Source organism: Pseudophryne corroboree, chromosome 11, assembly GCF_028390025.1.
Source record: "Pseudophryne corroboree isolate aPseCor3 chromosome 11, aPseCor3.hap2, whole genome shotgun sequence".
NCBI classification, from domain to species: Eukaryota; Metazoa; Chordata; class Amphibia; order Anura; family Myobatrachidae; genus Pseudophryne; species Pseudophryne corroboree.
In genome coordinates this window covers 44,575,059-44,594,506 of record NC_086454.1, presented here as the reverse complement: position 1 = coordinate 44,594,506, position 19,448 = coordinate 44,575,059, and the positions used below count along the sequence as shown (strand labels likewise).

General features: G+C 44.6%; 1 protein-coding gene across 1 annotated transcript in view; it reads right to left on the bottom strand.

Moving 5' to 3' along the window:
* Positions 1–19,448, bottom strand: part of OTOG (otogelin) — a 416,567-nt gene that overhangs the window by 103,466 nt on the left and 293,653 nt on the right. Inside the window, exon 39 of the mRNA XM_063944165.1 lies at positions 1,178–1,361. Coding sequence (XP_063800235.1) covers positions 1,178–1,361 — 184 coding nt within the window. The remainder of the gene's footprint in view (positions 1–1,177; positions 1,362–19,448) is intronic.

Genomic DNA, 19,448 nt, shown 5'->3' with positions numbered 1-19,448 from the left:
TGGGGGTCGTGGAACCAGGCAATAGAAAGGGTGGAATGAGGTGGTGGGATCAGAAACATATAGAGGTTATGGTGCGGAATTAAAGAATAGGATTTAATGAGGCACAGAAGCCCAAAACAAATCATTGTCAAGTTCTCTCTATGTCTGGACACTACATGTACCTGTCTGTAGGCCGGTGGCTGATTAGGGTGATGAATATATTTGCTATACAAGGTTTACACAAGAGCAACTTCATGGGAATAGAGATATCCTACTTAATTCATTTCTGTTATAAATATACCCAGGATGGAAGTGTTTTGGGCACAGTGACGCCTCAGGAATATTCCATGGAGAGAAAGTCGAGCTCTAGAAATCTGTCACATGATAGATTGCTCTTTGGAGAGAATTTGGCCTCAGTCAGGTTTTTCAAAATTAACTCAGCTGAGTTTGTCTACTAAAACCATAAGATGCAATATATGAATCTAATAAGACACTACTGTCATCTTTATACAGATCTGTCTTCATACACCTAGTGTCTATGGGGGTCATTCAGACCTGTTCGCTCGCTAGCGTTTTTTGCAGTGCTGCGATCATGTCAGAGCTGCACATGCGTATACACCGTATGCGCAGGCGCATCGCACGGGTACAAAGCGGAACGTTGCTGTGCGATGGGTTTTACGAAGAATCCATTCGTACAGCCGATCGCAAGGAGATTGACAGGAAGAGGTAATTTGGGGTGGCAACTGACCGTTTTCAGGCGTGTCCAAACGTTTGCATGGCGGGTGTCTGACGTCAATTACGGCCCCGGACAGGCTGAAGTGATCACAGCGGTTGAGTAAGTTCTGAGCAACTCAGAAACTGCACAAAGTTTTTTTGTACCGCTCGGCTGCACATGCGATCGCACACTTGCACAGCTAAAATACAGTCTCCGGCTGGCGGCGACTATGCGAACGCAGGACTACAAAAATCAGCTAGCGAGCTATCAGGTCTGAATGACCCCATATGTCATACAGCGCTATACACCTGGCGCGAGTGAGCAGCTCCGAGAGGTGCAGCATATGTCAACATTCATGTTCACATTATTATTGACATTTTGAATTTCGACAAAATCTACCAAACTCTGTTGGAGATTCTTCCTCCAGAACCCCAAATGGCGGCAGACTGAACAGAAAGACGACGGAATAAATGTTGTACTCACCGCACAATCCCATAGATGTTGGTTTACTGGTGGAGTTGGATTCAATGATCATCAGCCCAGTACTGTGAAACCACTGGATTTTAATATTGGACGGAGTATCGATCAGATACATATTTCCAGTATCCACTATTCTATAGCCATATTTTCTGACCATTGGCCAGGCGTTCCTGGAGTTCACAGCCACCTACAAATAAAGGCACCTGTAACTTTCAGAATCAAAAACTATTTTTTAATCAAATTTTCTCAGCACTTTACACCTGCCTCCCCCAAACACGGCTGCTGCCTCATCTTTACTCAGTGGGGACACTCTAGAAGAGTGGAACTGGCAACATGTGGAGCTAATTCCCCCCCACCAATGAACCTCCACCTCAAAACATAAGGACATGAGCTCCCTCAGCAGAAGATCCCTCAATTTTTGTTTGCTTTTTAAGTATGTTTTTTTTTATGCAGATACTGTAAATTTTTGTGTTACCATAGTCTAGTACAGTGGTTCTCAAACTCGGTCCTCAGGACTGCACACGGTTCATGTTTTCCACGTCACCCGGCAGGTGGACTGTGTATGACCAACTGTCACATTTTAAAAATCTACAGGTGACCTGCAAAACATGGACCGTGTGGGGTCCTGAGGACCGAGTTTGAGAACCTGTTGTCTATTAAATATCTATAATTTATGTCCAAAATATGAGAAAACAATTGGGGATTTTAAAAGATTGACTTTTAGGGATTCATCCCTTAATTACTAAGGCTGGGTACACATTAGAGCGACAGGTCAATGGTCCCGATGGTCGGGCCAAGTTCCCCTTCGACCTGGACCAGCAGAGATTGGCCGTACACACTGGCCGCTGTAATGAACGACGGAACGATATCTCATTCCGACCTTCATTACACTTCACCGGGTTGCATGTGATATCTTCCGGTTGGCTGTGCAGCACGCGGGAACACACATTCATGCATTTGTCATTCCGATATGGCAAACTGTGCCATTATCAGCCCAATGTGTACCCACACTAACACAGAAAAACCTTACCCCATCTTAATTTTACAGGGAAACTTACTATGTGATCTACAGTGCTCCATGAATTGTCTTTCTAGACCCAGAACCCAACCTTCACTTATACTCTGCCTGTATCTATGTGATGGTAATAAGCCGCACAATGACAATAAGACGCACAATGCACGGGCACAATTAGCAAGGTCAGACATTGACACAATTAGATTGCGGTTATTCAGCAGACACAAGCAACATTTTAAATATCCCGTTGAGATTGTTGTCTGTGGCATATACACGGAGTCGCATCAATCGTAGTGTACTGTAAACAAGAACCATTACTCACTAAGATAACCGGGACAAGGAGAGAATTGAGCGGTGGGATTAACAATCTCCTATTTCTTTACCTTTAACCTCAAAGACACAAAATTCTCCACTGAGGTACGTGTGGGTTAAGTGTTTAATGACACATGGGGCAAAATGTAATAGTGTGCGAGGTACAGGCTGTTCGGGAATTCCTACGAGTCTGCCTGTTTTTTTAAAGCAGCAATCATTTAGAAGGCAAAACCGATCTAGTTTTATGATGTCGTCATTGTGGTTTCAAGGTGGCAATGTATGAGTACCCAGGACACTGTATAGACTGCAATCAATGTATGAGTACCCCGGACACTGTATAGACTGCAATCAATGTATGAGTACCCCGGACACTGTATAGACTGCAATCAATGTATGAGCACCCCGAACACTGTATAGACTGCAATCAATGTATGAGCACCCCGAACACTGTATAGACTGCAATCAATGTATGAGCACCCTGGACACTGTATAGACTGCAATCAATGTATGAGCACCCAGGACACTGTATAGACTGCAATCAATGTATGAGCACCCAGGACACTGTATAGACTGCAATCAATGTATGAGTACCCAGGACACTGTATAGACTGCAATCAATGTATGAGCACCCCGAACACTGTATAGACTGCAATCAATGTATGAGCACCCCGAACACTGTATAGACTGCAATCAATGTATGAGCACCCTGGACACTGTATAGACTGCAATCAATGTATGAGCACCCAGGACACTGTATAGACTGCAATCAATGTATGAGCACCCAGGACACTGTATAGACTGCAATCAATGTATGAGCACCCCGAACACTGTATAGACTGCAATCAATGTATGAGCACCCAGGACACTGTATAGACTGCAATCAATGTATGAGCACCCAGGACACTGTATAGACTGCAATCAATGAATGAGCACCCAGGACACTGTATAGACTGCAATCAATGAATGAGCCCCCAGGACACTGTATAGACTGCAATCAATTAATGAGCCCCCAGAACACTGTATAGACTGCAATCAATGTATGAGCACCCAGGACACTGTATAGACTGCAATCAATGTATGAGCACCCCGAACACTGTATAGACTGCAATCAATGTATGAGCACCCAGGACACTGTATAGACTGCAATCAATGTATGAGCACCCAGGACACTGTATAGACTGCAATCAATGAATGAGCACCCAGGACACTGTATAGACTGCAATCAATGAATGAGCCCCCAGGACACTGTATAGACTGCAATCAATTAATGAGCCCCCAGAACACTGTATAGACTGCAATCAATTAATGAGCCCCCAGGACACTGTATAGACTGCAATCAATGAATGAGCCTCCAGGACACTGTATAGACTGCAATCAATGTATGAGCACCCAGGACACTGTATAGACTGCAATCAATGTATGAGCACCCAGGACACTGTATAGACTGCAATTAATGAATGAGCCCCCAGGACACTGTATAGACTGCAATCAATGAATGAGCACCCAGAACACTGTATAGACTGCAATCAATGAATGAGCCCCCAGGACACTGTATAGACTGCAATCAATGAATGAGCCCCCAGAACACTGTATAGACTGCAATCAATGAATGAGCCCCCAGGACACTGTATAGAATGCAATCAATGAATGAGTCCCCCGGACACTGTATAGACTGCAATCAATGTATGAGCCTCCAGTACACTGTATAGACTGCAATCAATGTATGAGCACCCCGGACAATGTATAGACTGCAATCAATGTATGAGCACTCAGGACACTGTATAGACTGCAATCAATGTATGAGCACCCAGGACACTGTATAGACTGCAATCAATGTATGAGCACTCCGGACACTGTATAGACTGCAATCAATGTATGAGCACCCAGGACACTGTATAGACTGCAATCAATGTATGAGCACTCCGGACACTGTATAGACTGCAATCAATGTATGAGCACCCAGGACACTGTATAGACTGCAATCAATGTATGAGCACCCAGGACACTGTATAGACTGCAATCAATGTATGAGCACCCAGGACACTGTATAGACTGTAATCAATGTATGAGTACCCCGGACACTGTATAGACTGCAATAAATGTATGAGCACCCCGGACACTGTATAGACTGCAATCAATGTATGAGTACCCAGGACACTGTATAGACTGCAATCAATGAATGAGCCCCCAGGACACTGTATAGACTGCAATCAATGTATGAGCACCCAGGACACTGTATAGACTGCAATCAATGTATGAGCACCCAGGACACTGTATAGACTGTAATCAATGTATGAGTATCCCGGACACTGTATAGACTGCAATAAATGTATGAGCACCCCGGACACTGTATAGACTGCAATCAATGTATGAGCCCCCAGGACACTGTATAGACTGCAATCAATGTATGAGCACCCAGGACACTGTATAGACTGCAATAAATGTATGAGCACCCCGGACACTGTATAGACTGCAATCAATGTATGAGCCCCCAGGACACTGTATAGACTGCAATCAATGTATGAGCACCCCGGACACTGTATAGACTGCAATCAATGAATGAGCCCCCAGGACACTGTATAGACTGCAATCAATTAATGAGCCCCCAGGACACTGTATAGACTGCAATCAATGTATGAGCCCCCAGGACACTGTATAGACTGCTATCAATGTATGAGTACCCAGGACACTGTATAGACTGCAATCAATGAATGAGCACCCAGGACACTGTATAGACTGTAATCAATGTATGAGCACCCCGGACACTGTATAGACTGCAATCAATGTATGAGTACCCAGGACACTGTATAGACTGCAATCAATGTATGAGCACCCAGGACACTGTATAGACTGCAATCAATGTATGAGCACCCAGGACACTGTATAGACTGCAATCAACTGTATAGACTGCAATCAATGTATGAGCACCCTGGACACTGTATAGACTGCAATCAATGTATGAGCACCCAGGACACTGTATAGACTGCAATCAATGTATGAGCACCCAGGACACTGTATAGACTGCAATTAATGAATAAGCCCCAAGGACACTGTATAGATTGCAATCAATGTATGAGTACCCAGGACACTGTATAGACTGCAATCAATGTATGAGCACCCAGGACACTGTATAGACTGCAATCAATGTATGAGCCCCCAGGACACTGTATAGACTGCAATCAATGTATGAGCCCCCAGGACACTGTCTAGACTGCAATCAATGAATGAGCCCCCAGAACACTGTATAGACTGCAATCAATGAATGAGCCCCCAGGACACTGTATAGACTGCAATCAATGAATGAGCCCCCAGGACACTGTATAGACTGCAATCAATGTATGAGCACCCCGGACACTGTATAGACTGTAATCAATGTATGAGTACCCCGGACACTGTATAGACTGCAATCAATGTATGAGCACCCCGGACACTGTATAGACTGCAATCAATGAATGAGTACCCTGGACACTGTATAAATTGCAATCAATTAATGAGCCCCCAGGACACTGTATAGACTGCAATCAATGAATGAGCACCCAGGACACTGTATAGACTGCAATCAATGTATGAGCACCCAGGACACTGTATAGACTGCAATCAATGTATGAGCACCCCGGACACTGTATAGACTGCAATCAATGTATGAGCACCCAGGACACTGTATAGACTGCAATCAATGAATGAGCACCCAGGACACTGTATAGACTGCAATCAATGAATGAGCACCCAGGACATGTATAGACTGTAATCAATGTATGAGTATCCCGGACACTGTATAGACTGCAATCAATGAATGAGCCCCCAGGACACTGTATAAACTGGAATCAATGTATGAGCCCCCAGGACACTGTATAGACTGCAATCAATGTATGAGCCCCCAGGACACTGTATAGACTGCAATCAATGTATGAGCCCCCAGGACACTGTATAGACTGCAATCAATGAATGAGCCCCCAGGACACTGTATAGACTGCAATCAATGTATGAGCCCCCAGGACACTGTATAGACTGCAATCAATGAATGAGTACCCAGGACACTGTATAGACTGCAATCAATGAATGAGCCCCCAGGACACTGTATAAACTGGAATCAATGTATGAGCCCCCAGGACACTGTATAGACTGCAATCAATGTATGAGCCCCCAGGACACTGTATAGACTGCAATCAATGTATGAGCCCCCAGGACACTGTATAGACTGCAATCAATGAATGAGCCCCCAGGACACTGTATAGACTGCAATCAATGTATGAGCCCCCAGGACACTGTATAGACTGCAATATATGAATGAGCCCCCAGGACACTGTATAGACTGCAATCAATGTATGAGCACCCAGGACACTGTATAGACTGTAATCAATGTATGAGTACCCCGGACACTGTATAGACTGCAATCAATGTATGAGCACCCCGGACACTGTATAGACTGCAATCAATGAATGAGTACCCTGGACACTGTATAAATTGCAATCAATTAATGAGCCCCCAGGACACTGTATAGACTGCAATCAATTAATGAGCCCCCAGGACACTGTATAGACTGCAATCAATTAATGAGCCCCCAGGACACTGTATAGACTGCAATCAATGTATGAGCACCCAGGACACTGTATAGACTGCAATCAATGTATGAGCACCCCGGACACTGTATAGACTGCAATCAATGAATGAGCACCCAGGACACTGTATAGACTGTAATCAATGTATGAGTATCCCGGACACTGTATAGACTGCAATAAATGTATGAGCACCCCGGACACTGTATAGACTGCAATCAATGAATGAGCCCCCAGGACACTGTATAAACTGGAATCAATGTATGAGCACCCCGAACACTGTATAGACTGCAATCAATGAATGATCCCCCAGGACACTGTATAGACTGCAATCAATGAATGAGCCCCCAGGACACTGTATAGACTGCAATCAATGTATGAGCCCCCAGGACACTGTATAGATTGCAATCAATGAATGAGCCCCCAGGACACTGTATAGACTGCAATCAATGTATGAGCACCCAGGACACTGTATAGACTGTAATCAATGTATGAGTACCCCGGACACTGTATAGACTGCAATAAATGTATGAGCACCCCGGACACTGTATAGACTGCAATCAATGTATGAGCCTCCAGGACACTGTATAGACTGCAATCAATGAATGAGCCCCCAGAACACTGTATAGACTGCAATCAATGAATGAGCCCCCAGGACACTGTATAGACTGCAATCAATGAATGAGCCCCCAGGACACTGTATAGACTGCAATCAATGTATGAGCACCCCGGACACTGTATAGACTGTAATCAATGTATGAGTACCCCGGACACTGTATAGACTGCAATCAATGTATGAGCACCCCGGACACTGTATAGACTGCAATCAATGAATGAGTACCCTGGACACTGTATAAATTGCAATCAATTAATGAGCCCCCAGGACACTGTATAGACTGCAATCAATGAATGAGCACCCAGGACACTGTATAGACTGCAATCAATTAATGAGACCCCAGGACACTGTATAGACTGCAATCAATGTATGAGCACCCAGGACACTGTATAGACTGCAATCAATGTATGAGCACCCCGGACACTGTATAGACTGCAATCAATGTATGAGCACCCAGGACACTGTATAGACTGCAATCAATGAATGAGCACCCAGGACACTGTATAGACTGTAATCAATGTATGAGTATCCCGGACACTGTATAGACTGCAATAAATGTATGAGCACCCCGGACACTGTATAGACTGCAATCAATGAATGAGCCCCCAGGACACTGTATAAACTGGAATCAATGTATGAGCCCCCAGGACACTGTATAGACTGCAATCAATGTATGAGCCCCCAGGACACTGTATAGACTGCAATCAATGTATGAGCCCCCAGGACACTGTATAGACTGCAATCAATGAATGAGCCCCCAGGACACTGTATAGACTGCAATCAATGTATGAGCCCCCAGGACACTGTATAGACTGCAATCAATGAATGAGTACCCAGGACACTGTATAGACTGCAATCAATGAATGAGCCCCCAGGACACTGTATAAACTGGAATCAATGTATGAGCCCCCAGGACACTGTATAGACTGCAATCAATGTATGAGCCCCCAGGACACTGTATAGACTGCAATCAATGTATGAGCCCCCAGGACACTGTATAGACTGCAATCAATGAATGAGCCCCCAGGACACTGTATAGATTGCAATCAATGAATGAGCCCCCAGGACACTGTATAGACTGCAATCAATGTATGAGCACCCAGGACACTGTATAGACTGTAATCAATGTATGAGTACCCCGGACACTGTATAGACTGCAATAAATGTATGAGCACCCCGGACACTGTATAGACTGCAATCAATGTATGAGCCTCCAGGACACTGTATAGACTGCAATCAATGAATGAGCCCCCAGAACACTGTATAGACTGCAATCAATGTATGAGCCCCCAGGACACTGTATAGATTGCAATCAATGAATGAGCCCCCAGGACACTGTATAGACTGCAATCAATGTATGAGCCCCCAGGACACTGTATAGATTGCAATCAATGAATGAGCCCCCAGGACACTGTATAGACTGCAATCAATGTATGAGCACCCAGGACACTGTATAGACTGTAATCAATGTATGAGTACCCCGGACACTGTATAGACTGCAATAAATGTATGAGCACCCCGGACACTGTATAGACTGCAATCAATGTATGAGCCTCCAGGACACTGTATAGACTGCAATCAATGAATGAGCCCCCAGAACACTGTATAGACTGCAATCAATGAATGAGCCCCCAGGACACTGTATAGACTGCAATCAATGAATGAGCCCCCAGGACACTGTATAGACTGCAATCAATGTATGAGCACCCCGGACACTGTATAGACTGTAATCAATGTATGAGTACCCCGGACACTGTATAGACTGCAATCAATGTATGAGCACCCCGGACACTGTATAGACTGCAATCAATGAATGAGTACCCTGGACACTGTATAAATTGCAATCAATTAATGAGCCCCCAGGACACTGTATAGACTGCAATCAATGAATGAGCACCCAGGACACTGTATAGACTGCAATCAATGTATGAGCCCCCAGGACACTGTATAGACTGCAATCAATGTATGAGCACCCAGGACACTGTATAGACTGTAATCAATGTATGAGTACCCCGGACACTGTATAGACTGCAATCAATGTATGAGCACCCAGGACACTGTATAGACTGCAATCAATGTATGAGCACCCCGGACACTGTATAGACTGCAATCAATGTATGAGCACCCAGGACACTGTATAGACTGCAATCAATGTATGAGCACCCCGGACACTGTATAGACTGCAATCAATGTATGAGCACCCAGGACACTGTATAGACTGCAATCAATGAATGAGCACCCAGGACACTGTATAGACTGTAATCAATGTATGAGTATCCCGGACACTGTATAGACTGCAATAAATGTATGAGCACCCCGGACACTGTATAGACTGCAATCAATGAATGAGCCCCCAGGACACTGTATAAACTGGAATCAATGTATGAGCCCCCAGGACACTGTATAGACTGCAATCAATGTATGAGCCCCCAGGACACTGTATAGACTGCAATCAATGTATGAGCCCCCAGGACACTGTATAGACTGCAATCAATGAATGAGCCCCCAGGACACTGTATAGACTGCAATCAATGTATGAGCCCCCAGGACACTGTATAGACTGCAATCAATGAATGAGTACCCAGGACACTGTATAGACTGCAATCAATGAATGAGTACCCAGGACACTGTATAGACTGCAATCAATGAATGAGCCCCCAGGACACTGTATAAACTGGAATCAATGTATGAGCCCCCAGGACACTGTATAGACTGCAATCAATGTATGAGCCCCCAGGACACTGTATAGACTGCAATCAATGTATGAGCCCCCAGGACACTGTATAGACTGCAATCAATGAATGAGCCCCCAGGACACTGTATAGACTGCAATCAATGTATGAGCCCCCAGGACACTGTATAGACTGCAATCAATGTATGAGCACCCAGGACACTGTATAGACTGTAATCAATGTATGAGTACCCCGGACACTGTATAGACTGCAATCAATGTATGAGCACCCCGGACACTGTATAGACTGCAATCAATGAATGAGTACCCTGGACACTGTATAAATTGCAATCAATTAATGAGCCCCCAGGACACTGTATAGACTGCAATCAATGAATGAGCACCCAGGACACTGTATAGACTGCAATCAATTAATGAGCCCCCAGGACACTGTATAGACTGCAATCAATTAATGAGCCCCCAGGACACTGTATAGACTGCAATCAATGTATGAGCACCCAGGACACTGTATAGACTGCAATCAATGTATGAGCACCCCGGACACTGTATAGACTGCAATCAATGAATGAGCACCCAGGACACTGTATAGACTGTAATCAATGTATGAGTATCCCGGACACTGTATAGACTGCAATAAATGTATGAGCACCCCGGACACTGTATAGACTGCAATCAATGAATGAGCCCCCAGGACACTGTATAAACTGGAATCAATGTATGAGCACCCCGAACACTGTATAGACTGCAATCAATGAATGATCCCCCAGGACACTGTATAGACTGCAATCAATGAATGAGCCCCCAGGACACTGTATAGACTGCAATCAATGTATGAGCCCCCAGGACACTGTATAGATTGCAATCAATGAATGAGCCCCCAGGACACTGTATAGACTGCAATCAATGTATGAGCACCCAGGACACTGTATAGACTGTAATCAATGTATGAGTACCCCGGACACTGTATAGACTGCAATAAATGTATGAGCACCCCGGACACTGTATAGACTGCAATCAATGTATGAGCCTCCAGGACACTGTATAGACTGCAATCAATGAATGAGCCCCCAGGACACTGTATAGACTGCAATCAATGTATGAGCACCCCGGACACTGTATAGACTGCAATCAATGTATGAGCACCCCGGACACTGTATAGACTGCAATCAATGTATGAGCACCCAGGACACTGTATAGACTGCAATCAATGTATGAGCACCCCGGACACTGTATAGACTGCAATCAATGTATGAGCACCCAGGACACTGTATAGACTGCAATCAATGAATGAGCACCCAGGACACTGTATAGACTGTAATCAATGTATGAGTACCCCGGACACTGTATAGACTGCAATAAATGTATGAGTACCCCGGACACTGTATAGACTGCAATAAATGTATGAGCACCCCGGACACTGTATAGACTGCAATCAATGAATGAGCCCCCAGAACACTGTATAGACTGCAATCAATGTATGAGCCCCCAGGACACTGTATAGACTGTAATCAATGTATGAGTACCCCGGACACTGTATAGACTGCAATCAAAGAATGAGCCCCCAGGACACTGTATAGACTGCAATCAATGTATGAGCACCCAGGACACTGTATAGACTGCAATCAATGAATGAGCCCCCAGAACACTGTATAGACTGCAATCAATGTATGAGCCCCCAGGACACTGTATAGACTGTAATCAATGTATGAGTACCCCGGACACTGTATAGACTGCAATAAATGTATGAGCACCCCGGACACTGTATAGACTGCAATCAATGAATGAGCCCCCAGAACACTGTATAGACTGCAATCAATGTATGAGCCCCCAGGACACTGTATAGACTGTAATCAATGTATGAGTACCCCGGACACTGTATAGACTGCAATCAAAGAATGAGCCCCCAGGACACTGTATAGACTGCAATCAATGTATGAGCACCCAGGACACTGTATAGACTGCAATCAATGAATGAGCCCCCAGGACACTGTATAGACTGCAATCAATGTATGAGCCCCCCGGACACTGTATAGACTGCAATCAATGTATGAGCACCCAGGACACTGTATAGACTGCAATCAATGAATGAGCCCCCAGGACACTGTATAGACTGCAATCAATGAATGAGCCCCCAGGACACTGTATAGACTGCAATCAATGAATGAGCCCCCAGGACACTGTATAGACTGCAATCAATGTATGAGCCTCCAGGAAACTGTATAGACTGCAATCAATGTATGAGCACCCAGGACACTGTATAGACTGCAATCAATTAATGAGCCCCCAGGACACTGTATAGACTGCAATCAATGAATGAGCACCCAGGACACTGTATAGACTGCAATAAATGTATGAGCACCCCGGACACTGTATAGACTGCAATCAATGTATGAGCCCCAGGACACTGTATAGACTGCAATCAATGAATGAGCCCCCAGGACACTGTATAGACTGCAATCAATGAATGAGCACCCAGGACACTGTATAGACTGCAATCAATGTATGAGCCTCCAGTACACTGTATAGACTGCAATCAATGTATGAGCACCCCGGACACTGTATAGACTGCAATCAATGTATGAGCACTCAGGACACTGTATAGACTGCAATCAATGTATGAGCCTCCAGGACACTGTATAGACTGCAATCAATGTATGAGTACCCAGGACACTGTATAGACTGTAATCAATTAATGAGCCCCCAGGACACTGTATAGACTGCAATCAATGTATGAGCACCCCGGACACTGTATAGACTGCAATGAATGTATGAGCCCCCAGGACACTGTATAGACTGCAATCAATGAATGAGCCCCCAGGACACTGTATAGTCTGCAATCAATGAATGAGCCCCCAGGACACTGTATAAACTGGAATCAATGTATGAGCACCCAGGACACTGTATAGACTGCAATCAATGTATGAGCACCCAGGACACTGTATAGACTGCAATCAATGTATGAGCACCCAGGACACTGTATAGACTGTAATCAATGAATGAGTACCCCGGACACTGTATAGACTGCAATCAATGTATGAGCCCCCAGGACACTGTATAGACTGCAATCAATGTATGAGCACCCCGGACACTGTATAGACTGCAATCAATGTATGAGCCCCCAGGACACTGTATAGACTGCAATCAATGAATGAGCCCCCAGGACACTGTATAGACTGCAATCAATGAATGAGCCCCCAGGACACTGTATAAACTGGAATCAATGTATGAGCACCCAGGACACTGTATAGACTGCAATCAATGAATGAGCACCCAGGACACTGTATAGACTGCAATCAATGTATGAGCACCCAGGACACTGTATAGACTGCAATCAATGAATTAGCCCCCAGGACACTGTATAGACTGCAATCAATTAATGAGCCCCCAGGACACTGTATAGACTGCAATCAATGTGTGAGCACCCAGGACACTGTATAGACTGCAATCAATGAATGAGTACCCAGGACACTGTATAGACTGCAATCAATGTATGAGTACCCCGGACACTGTATAGACTGCAATAAATGTATGAGCACCCCGGACACTGTATAGACTGCAATCAATGAATGAGCCCCCCGGACACTGTATAGACTGCAATCAATGAATGAGCCCCTAGGACACTGTATAGACTGCAATCAATGTATGAGTACCCAGGACACTGTATAGACTGCAATCAATGAATGAGCCCCCAGGACACTGTATAGACTGCAATCAATGTATGAGCACCCAGGACACTGTATAGACTGCAATGAATGTATGAGCACCCCGGACACTGTATAGACTGCAATCAATGTATGAGCACCCAGGACACTGTATAGACTGCAATTAATGAATAAGCCCCCAGTACACTGTATAGACTGCAATCAATGTATGAGTACCCAGGACACTGTATAGACTGCAATAAATGTATGAGTCCCCAGGACACTATATAGACTGCAATCAATGTATGAGCACCCAGGACACTGTATAGACTGCAATCAATGTATGAGCACCCAGGACACTGTATAGACTGCAATCAATGTATGAGCCCCCCGGACACTGTATAGACTGCAATCAATGTATGAGCCCCCCGGACACTGTATAGACTGCAATAAATGTATGAGCCCCCAGGACACTGTATAGACTGCAATAAATGTATGAGTCCCCAGGACACTGTATAGACTGCAATCAATGAATGAGCACCCAGGACACTGTATAGACTGCAATCAATGTATGAGCCCCCCGGACACTGTATAGACTGCAATCAATGTATGAGCACCCAGGACACTGTATAGACTGCAATAAATGTATGAGCACCCCGGACACTGTATAGACTGCAATCAATGTATGAGCCCCCAGGACACTGTATAGACTGCAATCAATGAATGAGCCCCCAGGACACTGTATAGACTGCAATCAATGTATGAGTACCCAGGACACTGTATAGACTGCAATCAATGAATGAGCCCCCAGGACACTGTATAGACTGCAATCAATGTATGAGCACCCAGGACACTGTATAGACTGCAATGAATGTATGAGCACCCCGGACACTGTATAGACTGCAATCAATGTATGAGTACCCAGGACACTGTATAGACTGCAATTAATGAATAAGCCCCCAGTACACTGTATAGACTGCAATCAATGTATGAGTACCCAGGACACTGTATAGACTGCAATAAATGTATGAGTCCCCAGGACACTGTATAGACTGCAATAAATGTATGAGCACCCAGGACACTGTATAGACTGCAATCAATGTATGAGCACCCAGGACACTGTATAGACTGCAATCAATGTATGAGCCCCCCGGACACTGTATAGACTGCAATCAATGTATGAGCACCCAGGACACTGTATAGACTGCAATAAATGTATGAGCCCCCAGGACACTGTATAGACTGCAATCAATGTATGAGTCCCCAGGACACTGTATAGACTGCAATCAATGAATGAGCACCCAGGACACTGTATAGACTGCAATCAATGTATGAGCCCCCCGGACACTGTATAGACTGCAATAAATGTATGAGCACCCCGGACACTGTATAGACTGCAATCAATGTATGAGCCCCCAGGACACTGTATAGACTGCAATCAATGAATGAGCCCCCAGGACACTGTATAGACTGCAATCAATGTATGAGCACCCAGGACACTGCATAGACTGTAATCAATGTATGAGTACCCCGGACACTGTATAGACTGCAATAAATGTATGAGCACCCCGGACACTGTATAGACTGCAATCAATGTATGAGCCTCCAGGACACTGTATAGACTGTAATCAATGTATGAGTACCCCGGACACTGTGTAGACTGCAATAAATGTATGAGCACCCCGGACACTGTATAGACTGCAATCAATGTATGAGCACCCAGGACACTGTATAGACTGCAATCAATGTATGAGCCCCCCGGACACTGTATAGACTGTAATCAATGTATGAGTACTCCGGACACTGTATAGACTGCAATCAATGTATGAGCACTCCGGTCACTGTATAGACTGCAATCAATTTATGAGCACCCAGGACACTGTATAGACTGCAATCAATGAATGAGCACCCAGGACACTGTATAGACTGCAATCAATGTATGAGCCCCCCGGACACTGTATAGACTGCAATCAATGTATGAGTACCCCGGACACTGTATAGACTGCAATCAATGTATGAGCACCCAGGACACTGTATAGACTGTAATCAATGTATGAGTACCCCGGACACTGTATAGACTGCAATCAATGTATGAGCACCCAGGACACTGTATAGACTGTAATCAATGTATAAGCACCCCGGACACTGTATAGACTGCAATCAATGTATGAGCACCCAGAACACTGTATAGACTGTAATCAATGTATGAGTACCCCGGACACTGTATAGACTGCAATCAATGTATGAGCACCCAGGACACTTTATAGACTGCAATCAATGTATGAGCACCCTGGACACTGTATAGACTGCAATCAATGTATGAGTACCCAGGACACTGTATAGACTGTAATCAATGTATGAGTACCCCGGACACTGTATAGACTGCAATCAATGTATGAGCACCCAGGACACTGTATAGACTGTAATCAATGTATGAGCACCCCGGACACTTTATAGACTGCAATCAATGTATGAGCACCCAGGACACTGTATAGACTGCAATCAATGTATGAGCCCCCCGGACACTGTATAGACTGTAATCAATGTATGAGTACCCCGGACACTGTATAGACTGCAATCAATGTATGAGCACTCCGGTCACTGTATAGACTGCAATCAATTTATGAGCACCCAGGACACTGTATAGACTGCAATCAATGAATGAGCACCCAGGACACTGTATAGACTGCAATCAATGAATGAGCCCCCCGGACACTGTATAGACTGCAATAAATGTATGAGCACCCAGGACACTGTATAGACTGTAATCAATGTATGAGTACCCCGGACACTGTATAGACTGCAATCAATGTATGAGCACCCAGGACACTGTATAGACTGTAATCAATGTATGAGTACCCCGGACACTGTATAGACTGCAATCAATGTATGAGCACTCCGGTCACTGTATAGACTGCAATCAATTTATGAGCACCCAGGACACTGTATAGACTGCAATCAATGAATGAGCACCCAGGACACTGTATAGACTGCAATCAATTTATGAGCACCCAGGACACTGTATAGACTGCAATCTATGTATGAGCACTCCGGTCACTGTATAGACTGCAATCAATTTATGAGCACCCAGGACACTGTATAGACTGCAATCAATGAATGAGCACCCAGGACACTTTATAGACTGCAATCAATGAATGAGTACCCAGGACACTGTATAGACTGCAATCAATGTATGAGCACTCTGGTCACTGTATAGACTGCAATCAATTTATGAGCACCCAGGACACTGTATAGACTGCAATCAATGAATGAGCACCCAGGACACTGTATAGACTGCAATCAATTTATGAGCACCCAGGACACTGTATAGACTGCAATCAGTGAATGAGCACCCAGGACACTGTATAGACTGCAATCAATGAATGAGTACCCAGGACACTGTATAGACTGCAATCAATGTATGAGTACCCAGGACACTGTATAGACTGCAATCAATTTATGAGCACCCAGGACACTGTATAGACTGTAATCAATGTATGAGTACCCCGGACACTGTATAGACTGCAATCAATGTATGAGCACCCAGGACACTGTATAGACTGTAATCAATGTATAAGCACCCCGGACACTGTATAGACTGCAATCAATGTATGAGCACCCAGAACACTGTATAGACTGTAATCAATGTATGAGTACCCCGGACACTGTATAGACTGCAATCAATGTATGAGTACCCAGGACACTGTATAGATTGCAATCAATGTATGAGTACCCAGGACACTGTATAGACTGCAATCAATTTATGAGCACCCAGGACACTGTATAGACTGCAATCAATGAATGAGCACCCAGGACACTTTATAGACTGCAATCAATGAATGAGTACCCAGGACACTGTATAGACTGCATTCAATGTATGTGCCCCCCGGACACTGTATAGACTGCAATCAATGTATGAGCACCCCGAACACTGTATAGACTGCAATCAATGTATGAGTACCCAGGACACTGTATAGACTGTAATCAATGTATGAGTACCCAGGACACTGTATAGACTGCAATAAATGTATGAGCACCCAGGACACTGTATAGACTGTAATCAATGTATGAGCACCCAGGACACTGTATAGACTGTAATCAATGAATGAGCACCCATGACACTGTATAGACTGCAATCAATGTATGAGCACCCAGGACACTGTATAGACTGCAATCAATGAATGAGCACCCTGGACACTGTATAGACTGTAATCAATGTATGAGTACCCAGGACACTGTATAGACTGTAATCAATGTATGAGCACCCAGGACACTGTATAGACTGCAATCAATGAATGAGCCCCCAGGACACTGTATAGACTGCAATCAATGTATGAGCACCCTGGACACTGTATAGACTGCAATCAATGTATGAGCACCCTGGACACTGTATAGACTGCAATCAATGTATGAGCACCCCGGACACTGTATAGACTGCAATCAATGTATGAGCACCCTGGACACTGTATAGACTGCAATCAATGTATGAGCACCCCGGACACTGTATAGACTGCAATCAATGTATGAGCACCCTGGACACTGTATAGACTGCAATCAATGAATGAGCACCCAGGACACTGTATAGATTGCAATCAATGAATGAGTACCCAGGACACTGTATAGACTGCAATCAATGTATGAGCACTCCGGTCACTGTATAGACTGCAATCAATTTATGAGCACCCAGGACACTGTATAGACTGCAATCAATGAATGAGCACCCAGGACACTGTATAGACTGCAATCAATTTATGAGCACCCAGGACACTGTATAGACTGCAATCAATGAATGAGCCCCCCGGACACTGTATAGACTGCAATAAATGTATGAGCACCCAGGACACTGTATAGACTGTAATCAATGTATGAGTACCCCGGACACTGTATAGACTGCAATCAATGTATGAGCACCCAGGACACTGTATAGACTGTAATCAATGTATGAGTACCCCGGACACTGTATAGACTGCAATCAATGTATGAGCACTCCGGTCACTGTATAGACTGCAATCAATTTATGAGCACCCAGGACACTGTATAGACTGCAATCAATGAATGAGCACCCAGGACACTGTATAGACTGCAATCAATTTATGAGCACCCAGGACACTGTATAGACTGCAATCTATGTATGAGCACTCCGGTCACTGTATAGACTGCAATCAATTTATGAGCACCCAGGACACTGTATAGACTGCAATCAATGAATGAGCACCCAGGACACTTTATAGACTGCAATCAATGAATGAGTACCCAGGACACTGTATAGACTGCAATCAATGTATGAGCACTCTGGTCACTGTATAGACTGCAATCAATTTATGAGCACCCAGGACACTGTATAGACTGCAATCAATGAATGAGCACCCAGGACACTGTATAGACTGCAATCAATTTATGAGCACCCAGGACACTGTATAGACTGCAATCAATGAATGAGCA